This window comes from Callorhinus ursinus, unplaced genomic scaffold, assembly GCF_003265705.2.
Source record: "Callorhinus ursinus isolate GAN/ISIS: 27379988/994484 unplaced genomic scaffold, GSC_fseal_2.0 scaffold22, whole genome shotgun sequence".
Classification (NCBI taxonomy): domain Eukaryota; kingdom Metazoa; phylum Chordata; class Mammalia; order Carnivora; family Otariidae; genus Callorhinus; species Callorhinus ursinus.
The window spans coordinates 26,252,664-26,270,267 of NW_027397084.1; the positions used below are offsets into that span (position 1 = coordinate 26,252,664).

General features: G+C 40.9%; 1 protein-coding gene across 2 annotated transcripts in view; it reads left to right on the top strand.

Annotated features, from left to right (window-relative positions):
- KCNQ5 (potassium voltage-gated channel subfamily Q member 5) overlaps positions 1-17,604 on the top strand; it is a 496,856-nt gene that overhangs the window by 400,665 nt on the left and 78,587 nt on the right. For both annotated transcript variants that reach the window (XM_073905221.1, XM_025890338.2), the window contains exons 6-7: positions 8,308-8,418; positions 13,884-13,979. In XM_073905221.1, coding sequence (XP_073761322.1) covers positions 8,308-8,418; positions 13,884-13,979 — 207 coding nt within the window. The remainder of the gene's footprint in view (positions 1-8,307; positions 8,419-13,883; positions 13,980-17,604) is intronic.

Below are 17,604 nucleotides of genomic sequence, written 5' to 3' on the forward strand. Positions count from 1 at the left end.
ATCCCAGGACCCTGGGATCATGACCTGAGCCAAAGGCAGACGTTTAACTGACTGAGCCACCCAGGCACCCCTATTTCTATTCCTTATAAGAAGAACATAAGAACACTGGGTATCCAGTGTGAAATAAAATAAATTTAGAACACTATACCTTTTATTATATATTGTTCAAGACCTTAATAAAATGTGGCTGGATATTTTCTAGTTAAAATTGTCCATGTTGCACATAATGGACACCTTGCTAACTATGGAAGTATCCAGAATAAATAGAGGAACGAAAGCGTCCTGAATTGGAGTGTTTCTAAGTGTTAGACTTCAGTTAAAAAATAGCAAATTCTCTTCACTAAAAAAGCCCAAATTATTGACATTAAGTATCAAAATGCAATTCGTGGTTTATAGGTACAATATTTCAGTGAATTCTGAATACTAAGTACTAACCTCCTTTCTTTAAGAAAATAACAAAGGCCAACTTTCGGAGGGATTCAGGGTGTGATCAGCACTACTCAAAGCCAATAACAATTCAAAGAACTCTGATCCCGGAAAACAATTCCACACTATTGAATAACAACACCTAGTTTGTTAAGTAAGTGGAATAATCAATAAAGGGCCTGGTACCAAGACCACAGCCAGTGCCCAATCAAAGATGGTGGCTACTGTTGGCAAAAACATTTCGTTATGGATGTTAGATGGAAGCACCTTTATAACAAAAGGAACAAAAAGCTATATACTTCATGGCAGACTCACAGCTTAAGCACAGAAGGGGCTTGGGAATTGGGGGTTACGATGAAAAGATGTTCTGGGTTCTGAAGGGATGTTCATGACAGAGGAAGTAGAAGAGGGTCAAGGGGAAGTAACTCATGGCTGAGGCACTGGCAGCTACAGGTAAAGAGGATCTTCTGATTGTTAGGCAGAGCTCCATTTGATGTTATTTCCTATTACTATTTTCCTCCTTTTTGGTTGCTTTAGATTTATTCTGAAATAATTTAAGAACAAGTCTTCCTGGAGTTATTTCCTACTATTACCTCCTTCTTTCCTGTTATTATTTTTCTCCTTTTAAACACCAAGCAAAAACTGAGACACACATACCCAAGCTGCTACCCACTGAAACATCCTAGCTGTTAGGAGCATCTACAAGTCCTGTGCCTACCTGGATGGCACGGATGTATGAAATATATCAGCCATAAGCCTCTTTGGGGAAGCCTTTCCTAAGAAGTCTGTTCCATTAGTAATGTCCTCTCACACATGGCTCTGAATACTTTTGCTCAGTTTTAGTCCATAAACATTGAGCACATACTGCATGGAAAAGAACAGAAGAATTACAGTCAGGGAACCTGGCTTCCAGCCCTGTCGTTATGATTTAGCAGAGGTGTGGTATTCAGCAATCATTTACTATCTCTATAAAATTGAGAAAATAGCATTACCCAAACACAAAGTTGCTATGTGTAGTAAACGAGATTAGGCTATGTAGGCACTGGATAAATGTTAGTCACTACTGTTGTTACATACATGACAACGAGCCTGGAAAAACAACAGAGAATGCTATTGCCCTGAGCTGCCTGCCACAGCAGCACCCACATTATATGATGCCACCACCACGAGAGAGTCTGCTATTTGCACACCCAAAACCTTTCTCATCTCCTAGTTTATGGTGAACAAATTTCTGCACAGGTTCTAGACTACACACTCTGAAACTAGGTGTTCAGGAAGTAGCCCAGAGAGAAGAGAAGAGGCGACAGGAGGAGAGGAGTGTGTAGGGGAAGAGATTGTTGACAAACTGCTCATGTGAATCGTCCTCCGTTGAAGGACCGCCTTATGGGGAGATTATACTGTGCTTTGGAAATCTACAAATAGTATGTTCTTAACTTGTTCACATGAATGAATTAGCTATAAACTAGTAGTCATAATTGCATTCTCAAAATTAGGCCAATATATGTTTAATGATTTGTTACTTGAAGGGAAGAAGGACGGGCTTATATCTACTGGTCTGGAATTCATTCTGTTATTGAAGGAAAAAAAAAAAAAACTACAATCTGACCATAGCATCTGCCATCCCCCAAAAAAAGAAAAGAAAGGAAGAGGAAAGAAAAATCAAGAAAGCTTGGGCCAGAATTTGCATTTGTTTTGCAGCATTATTCCTGAGGAAGACTTCTCAGTGACTAAACACAGTAAGGGCCCCCAGTCCACCTTTGCTACCACAATCACACATTTATACCAACATTTGCAACCCACAGATTTTTCAGAAAATGTCTTTTCTCACCTGCATGGCTGCAACTGAGTACATGCAATATGAGGGCAAAAATTTACCTGAACTGTTCCCATCTGCTAAATCAGCTTCAAGTAAATGGCCCAACGGGAGAGACAGCTCAAACTACCGCGTTCCTGAGGTCGACCGAGGTGGAGCTGCAGGCTGAGGTGGGCCGTTCCCTCTCAGATCCCGATCCGTCTTGTCGGGCTACGACCTGACGATGCGTCTGCCAGTTTCCGCCTCCGGTCACAAAGCGAGGCGACGAATGGCATCCTCTCAGTTAATGAAACCAGTCATCTCCCTTACAACTGCACTGGAAGAGATATTTGACATTTTTTTCATATATCTTTTAGTTTATAAGTAAATTCAAAACCTCACAGACTTTCCAAGGATATTGTAAACACCATAATCGAAAATCGGTAAGTAAGGATCAATAATCAGTATGTAAGTACATGAGTAAATACATAAATACATTTTAAAAATTTAATCTGTTCAGCCCATGTTAACCAGCATATCTCTCTGAAGCTCTGGAAGTAGGTTCAAAATGGAATTATGTCCAATATGGCAGATCTCCTCCAGCCCCCGAAGATCACACAGGCGGCCTCTCAAGTTTCTCTGAAACAAGCTGCTGTTCCAGGAGCTCCCCTGATGAGCTGGTGTCTTTGGGCTTCTGTGTGAGCCCAAAGTGAGGCACAAGTGTTTGGCACAAGTGTGGGAGAATAGGCCCCACGAGGGCTTCTGCCACTCAGCTCAGGTACAAAGGACCCGTTGATAATCGTTAGCAGGGCATTCCAGGGGTTAGGAAAAGAAAAAAAGAAACATAATGTAGTTGCACTGTTCCGGAGACACACCGGTATTTTAAGGACAGCTTGGCCTAAAAATCCAGAAAAATCAATGAACATCTATGCAGGCCTCACCTGAGGATGGTTTCATCGCAGGCAACTGGTCATTGCTTAGAAAGTCAGCGGCCGGATCAAGCTGATGGGTCAGTGTGAATTCGTAAAGAAGGCTCACACCGTTTTATTGTAAGTGCATCTTAGAAATGTCAGTTTCATCCCTGACACAACCCGTCTGTCCCCATCAGGGAGCCCAGTTGCCCCCCTTGCAGCTACAAAAAGTGACCTGCTCCCAGCAGGCATGAAATAAAAGTCCCGCTCCCCAGCATGGACCGAGACAAAACTGCTACCCGGTTGCCAGATCCTTCTCAAGCCCAGGCCCGCAACAAAGGGGCTATGTCTATGCTTCCAACCAAGCAACATCCTGAGAGACTTTGAAATTGGAGTGGAGGAACTGGTTGCACCTGAGCAAGGCTGCCAACCATTCCAGCCCCCTGCAGCCACGGACATGGGGTCATCTGCCAGCCGGAACCCAGCTCAGAGAGAAGGTGGGCAGCATCTTTGCCGTCCCCCAAGGGGCTCCAGGGGGCCGCTCTCAGAGTTCACAGGGTTCTTTTCTCCCTGACAAAGCACACCTGTAAGAGGGAGGGCAACTCTAAATTCAGAATGAGAGAGAGCAGGCATTCTTCTCTACTCAGAATGAAACACTGAGCACATCATCACTTTGCTGTGTCTCATTCTTTGGATTTAAAAAAAAAAAAAAAAACCCGCTCTCTGAGCCATGAGCCAAGGAGAATAACTCAAATGCACAGTAGTTCCCCCCTTATCCCTGGTTTCTCTTTCCACTGCTTCCCTTACCTGCGGTCAGTCTGCGCTCGGGAAGCAGCCAGTCCTCCTCCTGACGTTCGGTCAGAAGGTCAGTATTCGCCTAAACGCGATGTCACCGCGCCTACCTCATTCATCTCACTTCATCGCTAGGCATTGTATCATCACAAGAAGGGAGAGTGCAGTATCATATTTTAAGAGAGACCACATTCACAGAACTGTTCTTACAGCATATTGTTATAATTGTTATTAGTTATTGTCATTGATCTCTTACTGTACCTAATTTATGTATTAAACTTTATCATAGGTATGTGTGTATAGGGAAAAAAAAACATAGTATATATAAGATTCGGTACTATCTGTGGCTTCAAGCATCCATTGGGGTCTTGGAATGTATCCCTCATGGATAAGGGGGGACTACTGTATTATTAGAACGTAAAGTTTACCATGAAATGTACCATTATTGCTGTGATCAACCATGAAATATCTCCTTCCATTTATTATGATTAAACTGCTGTAAAAGGATTAAGCTATTTTGCAGAAAAATTATAAATTAAAATCTTTCCCACATATTTAAGAACTAGGAACGTATAATAAAATTGCACCAGGAATATTTTTTCTGCAATCTCAGGGAATTCCTTGGAGAGCCCACCCCTCATACTGCCAGTGATGTGTGATTAAGTTGGCTACTCAGTTCTACTACAAATTCCCTTTCTCCAACCTTGGATGAGCCTCCTCTGTTCTGTAGACCTCCTGTTGGCTTGTCCCTGACACCTTCTCACACTGTCACTGCCCCAAGCTCTAAGCCTTTCACTCCCCATAGCTGACCGCCCTCTCTCCTTTACTGGAATTGAAGAGAGCCAACTCAGGCATTCCCAGCGCTGCCCTTCACTCATACTGTGTCCACATCTTTCTCCTATGGTAGAAGACACGTCCTTCCACACTGCCAAGGCTACCCTTCCAACTGTACCCTTGATCCTGTTTTCCTTCTTCCATGGTTGCCTTACCCTGTAATAAAGCTACCACTCTTCCTCCCCACCTCAGTCTCACTCCCTCTGCAGACATGCACAAATACATCCTAGAAAACCCGCCTTCAAGTCAGAGGTTTCTGGGAGTTCTGGCCCTATTTTCCTCACTCCATTTGTTGCCAGTGTTCTTGAAAGGATTCTTCATTTATTTACTAAATATATATTGAGTTCCTCCTACTTTGTGGAAAGTATCATGCTAGATGTTAGAGAGATAACAAAGACACGGTTTCCCTTCTGGTAAAGGAAATAGGACCCCCTCCACAAAGAAACATACAGAAATCTACCACTTGTGGTAAGTTCTATTAAGAAACAAGGGGCTGAAATAGAAAGTAACTGGGGGCCCTATTGTAGACAGAGTGGGTAGGGAAGGCCACTTTGATGATGGAGTATTTTGGATAAGACTTGAAGAATGAGAAGGAGCTCTGGGAAGGGTGGGGAGAAGAGCAGTTCTGGCTGAAGAAACAGTATATGAAAAGGCCCTGTGGCAGAAATAATCTGGCCTATTTGAAGAGCTGAAAGGACATTGTGGTCAAAGTACAGTGAGCAAGGATGAAATCAGGATGATCTTGGAGAGGTAGGTGGAGACCAGGTCAGGTAGGCCACACTTTGGATCTTAGAGTCTATTCTGAATTCAATGAGTAGCTGTTGGAGAATTTTTAAAGGGAAGTAACAAAATAATTTCCCTCACAGTTGTAGGGGGAAGGAACTGGAGGGAATCAAGAGCCAAATGAGAGAAAGCAATTGAGAAATTGCTCCAGCAGCCTGGCCTGACACCATGGCAGGGAAGAGAGTGAGCAGGGGATGATTTGGCAGTATCTTTGGGAGTTAGAACCCATGGGACTTGATCAGTTCAGGGAGGGAGTGAGGGAAACAAGCGATGAGCACGACTGAGGCTTCTGACATGAGCAACTGGGTGGACGGTCGTGCCCTTGATTAGGAAGCAAGGGAATGCATTTGGGGGAGTGACAGGTTTGGGGAGAATAAGTTTTCTGTTTTAGGGATGCCTGGGTGGCTCAGTCGGTTAAGCATCTGCCTTCAGCTCGGGTCATGATCCCAGGGTCCTGGGATCGAGCCCCACATCAGGCTCCTTGCTCGGCGGGGAGACTGCTGCACATATGTGAATCTAGAACTCAGAAGAATCTGGCCTGGAGGTATGAATTTGTTGTGCACCATAAAAATGGTATTTAAATCCAGGAGAACACTTAAGATCACCTGGGAAGGGGGCGCCTGGCTGGCTCCATAGGTTGAGCATCTGCATTCGGCTCGGGCCATGATCCCAGGGTCCTGGGACCAAGTCCCACGTTGGGCTCCCCGCTCAGTGGGGAGTCTGCTTCTCCCTCTGCCCCTCCTCCCCCAGCTCGTGTTCTCTCTCACTCTGTCTCTCTCTCAAATAAATATAATAAAACCTTTTTAAAAAATCACCTGGGGAAAGAGAAAAAAAGAGGGGATGGAAGAGGAAAGAAAGTGAGAGAAGAATAAAATTTTTAAAAAGAGAGAACTCAGAACCAAACCTTAAGAATCCAACAGTCAAAGGTTGACTAGCGTAGGAGGTGCTACATAAGAGGAGCCACCAAAGATACCAAGAGAAAAACCATGCAAGTGAGGAGAGAAGAAAGCTGGGGAGGGCTCAGGAGCTGAGTTGAAAGTTTCTGAAAGGTCTGGTATCTGGAGCATCGTCTCCTGTCATTTCTGCCTCTCAAATGTAACCCCACTGTCCAAGGCCAGGTCGGAGGATAAAACCAAAGCAACCGCTTTCTTGGAAATCAGTGGCCATTGATCTCCATATCCAGTATCTTTTCTCAGTCCTCACCGTCCTGTTTTCTATGAGACTGTGAGACTAGGGATCACCTGGTCCTTTATGAAACTCCCTTCTCTGTTGAGTTTCCATTTATATAACCCATTTCCAGTTCCCTTACTTTTTAAAACATTTATTCTTCTCTGACTTTCCTTTCCCTCCCATCCCTTCAGCGTCTGTTCCCCGAGGTGTCCTTGGACCCCTTCTTTGCAGCTTTTGCAGTCTCATTTATTCATGAAGCCTCAACAATCATCCTGTGCCTGATTCCAAAACCCAAATCTCATGCCGAACCCAATTTCTCTTTCAAGACTTGAGCTCTCTATCTCAATTTCCTGCTCGACATTTCTAGATCAGAGTCATGCTATCATTTAAAAAGCACTTATTTGCAAAACCAAACTCTCTGTCTTTGCTCCAAAATCTTCTATTTCCCATTATCGTATTTCTATTTATGGCACAACCATCTTCCCCTTGAAATGTTTAAGTCCTTGTTGACTTAGTCTCCCTTTTCATCCCGGACAATTAACAAACGCATTTCTATTGCACTTCCTAACACACCTCTTTACTCTGCACTCCCATACAGTCCCAGTTCACTTGCCCCATCATTATGCTAGGTCATGCAGAACCTTGTGGGCCCCGGAGAGGAGCTGGGACTTTGTCCTAAGACACATGGGAAGATCCCAGAGCAGTGTGATCATGGCAGAGACATGATCCAAATATCGTTTTTCAAAGACACTCCCTGATCTCGCTACAGCATATCTAGCTAATCTCTTCCACTAATCCTCTTCAGACCCACCATGCCCCAGCCCAACTGAACAACTTATACTTTCTAGAACCTACCCTATTTGTCCTCACTGCTATGCGGCTGGCCACCTCTTTTCCCTCCCTAGATCACCCTCTTCTTCATTTCTGCCTCTCAAAATATTGCTTCTCTTTCAAAGCCTAGGGATGCTGACATCTCCCTGATAAAGCCTCCTTGGCTCCCCCAAGATGGTGATGACCAATCTGTTCTTTGAATCCCCATAGCAGATTATTTTTGCATCCATCATAATACTTGTCTTGCCCAATTCTGTGTTTCAATGATTTGTGTGTGACGTGTCTCCCATCTTATGCCGTAAATATCTTAGGACAAGAACTATGTACCTCTCATTTTTGTTCCACTACAAATCATAACACGTACCTTGCACACACCAGACCTCCAGGAAATGCCTGCCAAGGTAATAAATAGACAGCTTTAATTAACATAAATTATTGTTTTGTGTACTGATCCAGTCCTAAATCCATGGTGCTATCATTTCTGTATCACTGATGGTTATCCACTTATTTAAATAACCTTTCTTTGAATACACTTAGAAAAGATGGAAAATTGTGTTATAAGGAAGGAACAAGTATGTAGGTTATTCCCTTCCTTAAACAAAGAGAAGCTCTGTTATGCGTCACGGAAAATTAAGGCACAGTAATAAAATGCACCAACGAGGCTTGTTGAATAATGATTTAGTGGGAAAGTGGCTTTGCCTCCTGTTCATAGGTCCTAACTTTCCTCTCAAGTACTTAAGCTGCATGTTCTATTTATTTTGTTTTTAGATTACATTGACAACGATTGGCTATGGAGACAAAACCCCCCTAACTTGGCTGGGAAGATTGCTTTCTGCAGGCTTTGCGCTTCTTGGCATTTCTTTCTTTGCACTTCCTGCCGTGAGTATCTTTGCAAAAATAAAGCCATTTAAATTAGATCTTAGAGGTTTATTAGCATCAGCTTTCACAAATTGGAATGCCCGGGAACATATCTATATCGCTTACAAATATAATTGTATTGATATAATGTTGACCTTTCTACATACATCTCGTTGGAAAACTTATGAAATATGGTCGTCCCTTGGAGATGCTCAACCTGGGAGTTTTATCCCGGCTAGGTCTTTATGACCAAATAATAATTCAGATGGCATCACCTCTCAGTCAACGTGCTACTAATACATTTAAAATGTGTGTAAACATTTAAAGATATCTTCTTTTTAAACTGACCTCTCCATTTTGGCTTATAACGTGTGCTGCTGAAGAGATGGATGTGACAAGTGGAATATTTACCTCTCCATTTGAGTGAAAAGCATATGACCTTAAAGGCTTTCTGTGTGTCAGATGATTTATTCTTTCTGTCATCGTCATTGATTTTTCCTCATGAACAGCTTCTGCATCTTATCAGAATGAAGAGCACATTTATCTTCTCCCAAGCTTCTGATTATTTTCCCAACAGATGAAGTTTGCTTTCTGATCATTTTATCTTCTTGTTTCTTCAAAGGCAGTTAGTTGGTCAAAATATTACAGTTTGCCTCCATCCCCAAACTCTCACTTTTGTCCACTCCACCTCTTGTAGGGGAAAAGAGCCAACAAAAAGGAGCGTGACAGTCATGGCAGCGGTCATGCTTAAGGAACAAGAGCTTCACTCTTGCTCTGGACAGACGCTCAGCTGCGTCACAGCCTCTGCTGAACGGAGACCCCAGAGCACCCCTCCAAAGGAAACCAAGGGACTAGGGATTTTCAGCACTCTGGCCTTTAGCTCACGGGGCTCCTGTTCTGCCTGGGACTGAGCGCCGAGGATGCTCATGTCGTTCCCGTACCCAGAGCTCAACTCTGGATTGACCAGCTGCTTCTGCCCCAGACCATACAAGACCACAGAGAAGACGCTGAAAAGACTATGCATTCGCTTGAGCATTCGATCTTAGCTTGAATGTAAAGCCACGTGCTGCGTGGTTTTGTCACGCACTACCAACGTGACTGTGTTCATTTGCTGGGGCTGCTGTAAAGGTATCACAGACTGGGTGGCTTTAACAACAGAAACCTGTTACCTCGCAGTTCTGGAGTTGAGAAGTCCAAAATCGAGGGGATGGCAGGGTTGATTCCCTCTGAGGGCCATGAGAGAAGGTACTCTTCCAGACTGCTTTCCTTGGCTCGTGGGTGACAGTCTTCGCCCTGTATCTTCCCATGGTCTTCCCTCTGTACCCGTCTATGTCCAAATCCCCTTTCATAAGGGCACCGGGCATATTATATTAGGGCCCATCCTAATGACCTCCTTGTAACTTGATTACTGCTGTAAAGACCTGATCTCCAAGTAAGGTCACATTCTAAGGTACTGGGAATTAGGACTCCAACATATGAATTCCGGAGGGATGCAGTTCAGCCAATAACAGTAACCTTGGGTACATTTCCTCATCTGCATGAAAGAGGAAGAATTATGGCACCCAGAGAAATTTTGTGAAGGCCAATGTGGTAATATAAGTCAAGTGCTTGTCATGAAGAAAACTTTCATGAAGTGCTTCTTCCATTTTCTGTATGAATCTAGATATATTGTTTCCTGTTGTGAAGTGACAAAATCAAGGAGAGTCAAAAAAACATCTCACTTATTCACGATCAACTTATCTGGCAAGCTCAACAATCCAGAACAGAGCAGAGAGTCTTTCAATAATCAAATTCCCTACATGAAAATACTTTTAGAAACAGTAAGACACATTCTTGGGCTTTTTTTTAACCAAAATACCTGCTGTTTTTGTGTTTATGCTCCTGAGACCACATATAAAACAACCTCTGTGATCTGGTGAAAAGCTACAAACAGGGTCGGAGGCAACCTCTGGGCTATTAAGATCGACAGCCGTGTGTGTGCTGTCCTCATGGGAGAGCCTCTTGAGACCTAAATCATAACCTGTTCTTAATTTAGAGAAAATTCTGATAAGCTGAGCTACATATTTCACAGCTCTCTGAAGATTATAAACAGCAAAGGCAGAGAGGTAGTCTGATTGAACAAATATTGTAACAAGAAGAGATGGTGGAAGACTAACAACAAAGGAGTCCAGCACAGCCAAATACCGGTCCCCATGATGAACCTCTGGACTTTCACAGGAAGGTTAAATTATGTCATTCCACTAAGTTAAAGGTCAGAGACGAAGCAGTCATGCTTGGAAATATTTCCCAATAAAGTGATTACAATTTTCATATATGCAATTTAAATTAATGTGCGTGGGAAATGTGAAAAATTTGCTTGCACAGAACAGAACATTCCCTAACAATGGCAAGAGAAGTTGGCTTTACCACAATGTCTTACTGCAACCTCACATTAGGTGCTGAGTTCTTATTTATTGAATGAAAGACTAAATGGTCCATATATACCATACCAGAAAGAAAAAACAAGGTGGCTGGAAATGCCATTATGTCTTAGGTACCTGCCTGCAACAGCATCGTGTGATTAAGATTTAGGAGAGCACATTTTGCTGGGAAATTTAGAGGTGAGTCGTGAGCCATCCCTGGCCTGGGGTTCCTCCCACCCAGGAAACCCAAGGACCAAGAAAGAGAAGAACCTTTCCCCACCTTTCTTCAAAGCAGAAGGACTCTCCTGAACATCAGAGAGGCACGCAGGCCACCCTTCCCAAACTCCACGGGGACGTCACTTTCCTTGAGGCCCACAACATCCCAGAACTAATGAGCAGGCAGAGGTACTCTGCTCCTCAGCATCGTCCTCAGGCACAGGCCTCTCTCCTCTTTCGGATGCTCCCTTCCTTCCTTCTAAGAGCATCATTCAGTCGAGCCTGTCTGCCTGTGTGAGGTGCACAGTGGGCTCTTTAAATCTAGGAGGTAAAAAGGGATAAATATTTAAAATATTTACCAAAACATATTTTCTCTGCACTTACTGTTTATGTAGCACTTCTCAACATAGCACTAAAACGTAAAACCTAAAGATTTAAGTCACATGATCTTAGATGATGAATTAAAACAAAACTCAATTTCTGAGAATTTTCATCATATTGATGTTGATATTTGAAGGGACCACACATGGATTATATACATCTGTATCATATTTATCTCTCATAAGTTAAATATATAAAACATGATGGACTTCATTTTAGCAGACCTTTCATTAGGTTCACTGAGCTATGTACTTAAGAGGTGGAAGAAAATTGGAATGGAGCCATAATGAGACAATGAGCAGAGCTGGTTTAATAACTTTTGTAATGTACAATCTGGTGCAAGAGATATGTAGTAAACATTTGCCAACTACTAATATATGTTTCTAAGCAATGCCAGTGTGATTTTTAGCACATTTTAGTTTGTTTGGCAAACGCTGAGTTCGTGCTATGTAGGGCCTGTCTTTATTTTCCAAAAGGGATCTAACTCTAAACCTCATTTTCACGTAAGTGCCCAAAAATGGTAGCTATTGCTGTTAATTTAATGTCTACAAAATCTGAATTATGCTCCATGAGTGGATTACATACACTATGCACATAATGTACATACACACAATACATGCAACAAATATGTCATATAAACTCTGTTTTATATTCTTTTATATGTTTATATTTCATGAAAAATAACATTAAAAGGAAAATAAATCTTTCCTGCTTTCAAATAGCAGGGAAAAATTTAGGAGTTATAAATGACTGAAGTTGGAAGACCATTTTTATAACCTCTAGTTAGAGGGAAATGTTGTTTAAATCAACAAACAAGATCATACGGACTGGGTTTTTATGTTTGCACGAAGTTTGGTTGATGTAGCCTCAACCTAATGAAGATCTCAGACGGCATGAGACAATCACAGAAAAAGACAGATGGAAAACAGAACCTATGATGTAATTTCTAATTTCATGGTACAGTCATTCACCCTAATTAATATGGAGTCGATTTTGCTCATTAATAGCAAACTGTATTATCATATAGCTGTATTTTAAACATAATTGCATTACTGATTGTCTGGTTATTGTCATGGATATGCTCAGAATTGTGACATCTAAGATAAGAAGGAAGGTTAAAGGTGACCTAGAGTCCAAAAGTATCTTCCCCAAGTTGTCATCCAGCCGAGACTTCACACCTCCTATCGATGAGAACCCCACCACCTGCCACAGTAGCCTAGACCATCTTTGAGCTACTTTAAAAATATAAAGAAAAGAAAAACAATCATTCCCTATCTACAGCAAATACTGACTCAGTGCTTATAAGACATCCATCTCTAGCCTAAGGGTTAGACTCCTTGAAGTTTAATAAAAAGGTAATAATTTATAGCTAGCCGGTGAAATCCACAGGCTTGAAAGCAGGGGAGCTCCATGTCCCATGCCAATAAAGTGGAGACTTATGGACAAAGCCCAGAGACTGAATGCAGCAGCTCCAAAAGCCAACCTAAGGCTGAAACAAAGTATCTTGATTCCACTGATGTAAGACCAAAACAAACTGCAAAGAAGGAGGCATTTCAAAGAGCCAGGATTTTGGCAGATCAAAATGATAAGCAGAAGGAAGTAAAGTACTTAGCCAAAGTACTAATATAAACCTAGGAGAGACAACTCGTCTTACTAACCCTAAAATCTCAATAGGTGAGCTAAAACCAAAAAGGTAAGGAATGCTAAAAGTATGAGATTAAAACTCAGGGAAGTAAGAATGTGCTTTGCAATAACCCGTGCTCTTGTCTTTATTATATAAACAGGCAAAATGGAAAACTTACTATCTTCAAAATTGAGTGTCTGGATAGCTGTCTCCCCCCACCCCTTTCACTTTACTTTGGTAGGTGTAGAAATATAGCATCATGGATCATTAAGCTGGGACAGATTTTAAATGTGCCCCCACCATTTCAAGAATGGAACATATAAAATTTCAGAGTATCATCAAAGTGCTAGAAAAACTCCCATGTCTACAGTAGCAAGACATTAACTGTCCCAAATTTTAAACCCACCTCTGTCCAAACCAGAATTCCTATCCTCTAAACTCCATCATGCCCCCCAATTCCAAACGGATACAACCATTTACTCTAACTTAAACATAAAGAAGTGTCACGGAGAAGGCCACACACACACACACACACACACAAACTTTTCAAAATTGAGATTTTTATTTATAATTGTGGTGCCTCTTACCACACTATAAGAAATCATAAATGGCATTGCCTGGTTGATTTACTCAAGAACAAAAGTTGTTACATTTCTTGACAGGCTTGCCTCAGAACTTGCCATTGCCAGTGGTGTTATAACAGAGGTAAATAGTATTTGTTTTAATAAGTAATATGTTTACCAACAGGTTGCACAATGTTTGTCTTTTCTCAGACTCATTTTAGAGGGTTTTTTTAAATATTTGTCTTACTTAATAGTCTTTTCGAAAAAAATTTTAAGTACTATTTTTGTATTTTGTTCCAGGGCATTCTTGGCTCAGGTTTTGCATTAAAAGTACAAGAACAGCACCGTCAGAAACACTTCGAGAAAAGAAGGAACCCAGCTGCCAACCTCATTCAGGTAAATGTCAATGTAACAGGTTGATGGCAACATCTGTCTCTGTGTGAGTGCTTGCTGGGTCATTTTCCAGTCTTTGTGCTTCACTGCTTGGGAGAGCTACTGATTTGTTTTGTTCATAAAAATGAAATTGGAACTTAATGTACAGTCTTGGATTTGGGTAGACGAGCCCCCTCCCCCCAAAGAGAAAAATATGTATTTTCAACAAATGGCCCATGCGTTGCTCAGATTTATTAACCATGCCAGCGAGGACATGCGGAGGTTAGCAGTTGTGTCAGTCCTGGAATGACCTAATGTATCTTACGGATGACTTGATGAAACATAATTGATCATTAAGTGATGGAGCAGAACATGGCATTGTTCCCTGCATTACGATTACTTTCTCCAGGCAGATGTATGCCACTGCTCTGAAGAACAGCATATTTGTTTAGGATGTCAAGGTTTACTGCCCATGGGACTGCTTTTAATGCCACCTAGAGCAATAACTTGAAATAGTTCATCCTATTTTAACAGCTGGTGGGATTATGGAATATGTCAACGTTTGAGAATATGAAGGAATAAGCATATTATATGAAACTACCTCATAATATAAGGCTGTTTAATTTTCATTTTCTTTTCAATAACTCTGGGTTTGCTTCAGCATTAGCAAGGAATGCTTCTCCTATTGCCATCCATATCTTTTGAGAATAGAACCATCCTAAAACCAGGTTGCTTAAGAATCACAAAGTATATTCTTCTCTAAATCCATGCCATGAAGCTGGTGTTTAATTATGGAGACAGTCTGATATTTCTTCCCTTCCCGCCAAACAGTGGGGGACGCAGAACTTCTAAACTGTTGGGGTTTGGAGTGGCGATCTGAGATGCTAGGAGATTTGTCTTCATGGTGTAGTGACAAGCACACTGTTTTCATTTAGATTGTAGGTTTAAGTGGGTGCACTGGTGAGGGGTAACCACTGCACAACCCTACCTTTAGCCTTTGTCTGCAGCTGTAATAGGCAGGACATCCAACAGAAATGGAGCAGGGGAAAGAAGCAGGTGAGGGCAGTTCAGTTATATCATGAAGGACATCATTTTATATCTAATGACTAAATAAGTATTAATCTTTAACTCAAACTACAACTGTTGACAGACCATTGGGCATGACTTCTAATGCAAACCATCTCTATTTTTTTAATGCTTGGGTTTTAAAAGAGCATTAAAGAGAAATGTTGTTCTCTAAAAGAAAAAGATTCCTAAGTAGTAGAAGTTGAAGATTTGAAGCCAAATAATAATCCCCATAATGGAAAGAGGTGTCACACACTTTAGTATGCACACAAAACACCTGAGGCCCAGAACTGTTAGCCTTTCATCCTTTGGTGCTTCTTAACCCTTATGAAGTGTTGCCACACTTTCAATGAATTTTTCTTCTTACTATTTTTATCTTTTAATATCTTTCCTTCTCATCTTTTAATTCTAGAACAGTGTTTTCCAACTTGGCGAGTGCAGAAGCTCTTCTATGGGTTCCTTACATCTGTCCGGGGCACCAAGCCCTGTCTATATATGGAACCATCATATATCTTACCCATGTCAGGACTCCTTGCTCTCAGGAGAATGGAGATATTGTTATCACAAATAAAGTTCAAATGTATTTAAAATCCTTACTAAATTATTTCTTAGCTTTTCTATTTATATTTTCTCAATCAACACATACTCAAAATATAACCACTTTTAGGTACAGATCCTTGATACTTCTGGATATTAAAAGGGGGCTCTATATTAAAAAAACGTTTTAGAATATCAACTGTTCTGTTTGAAAGTGAGCCCTTTGAGGCATTTCTCCTGCACGTATCCCTTGTGATGATATAGAACTCTACTGCCCAGTACAGTTGCCAATAGCTACATGTGGCTATTTAAGCTTATAAATTCAATTCCTCAGTGGCACTAGCCATATCTCAAGAGGTCAGTAGCATTATGATAGATACTGGCTACCATATTGTACAAGACAGATATACCAGAATATTGGAGGAACTTCCCTGATCTAACTTATCAACCACTAAATTGTGCAAAAACAATTTCCAATTGAACTTGAAAACAGACTGCCACTCTTGTAGCAAATCAATGGACCAGAGGTAATTATAAGTCCACAGCTAAAGCCAAACAAGGCCTTCCTTTCAGGTAACCCATAAAGAGTGAGAGGCTAACCCAACAGTTGTGCTTAGAGATCTAGAATTTCATTTTATGGAACTGGATTATATAACATATACTGTGATCAATAATTAAACTTGTACAAGTAAGAAGCTTTTACACAGCAAAGGAAACCATCAACAAAATAAAAAAGCAGCGTACTTAGAATGAGAGAAGATATTTACAAATGGTATATCCAATAAGGACGTAATATCCAAAATATATAAAGAACTTATACAACTCAACACCAAAAAAAAAAAACAAAGAGTCCTATTTAAAAATCAGCAGAGGACCTGAATAGACGGTTTTCCAAAGAAAACATACAGATGGCCAACAGACACATGAAAAGATGCTCAACATCACTCATCATCATTGGAATGCAAACCAAAACCACAGTGAGAGATCCCCTCACACCTGTCTGGATGGCTAAAATCAAAAAGACAAGAAATAACAAGTGTTGGTGAGAATGTGGAGTAAAAGGAACCCTTGTACACTGTTGGTGGGGATGTAAATTGGTGCAGCAATTGTGGAAGACAGTGTGGAGTTTCCTCAAAAATTTAAAAATAGGAATAACATGTGATCCAGTAATTCCCTAGGTATTTACGCAAAGAAAATAAAAACACTAATTTGAAAAAAATATATGCATCCCTATGTTTACTGCAGCATCATTTACAATAGCCAAGATATGAAAGCAACCCAAGTGTCCATCAATAGATGAATGGATAAAAAATATGTGGTATACTTATACAATGGAATATTACTCACCCATAAAAAAGAGTGAGTTCTTGCTGTTTGTGACAAGGATGGACCTAGAGGGTATTATGCTAAGTGAAATAAGTCAGACAAAGACAATACCATATGATTTCACTTATATGTAGAATCTAAAAAAATAAAACAAACAAACAAAAAACAGAAACAGACCCATAAGAGAACAAACTGATGATTGCCGTAGGGGAGGGGGATAAGAGACTGGGTAAAATGGGTGAAGGGGAGTGAAAGGTACATGCTTCCAGTTATGGAGTGAATAAGTCACGGGGATGAAAGGTACAGCATGGGGAATATAGACAATGGTATTGTAATAGCGTTATATGGTGACAGATGGAAGCTGCACTTGTGGTAAACACAACAATAACATATAGAATTGTCAAATCGCTATGCTGTACACCGGAAACTAATGTAACAGTGTGTGTCAACTATGCTTCAATAAAAAATAATAATTAAACTAATGCAGACGTAGGTAATATTTGTGAAATCATTAATTTTCTTTTACTTAAAACTCCAGCTTATGTGTTATGCTGAACAAAAAATAGTATAAAATGAAAGACTTAAAATGCTCAAGAATACCTTTAAATTCTAATCATAATTTCATTAATCAAAGTAGAATCTACAAATTTAAAAGGCAACTGTTCTCCCCCCATCCAAATGCAATTGATTTTTTACTAGACATAGGAATAATAATATAATT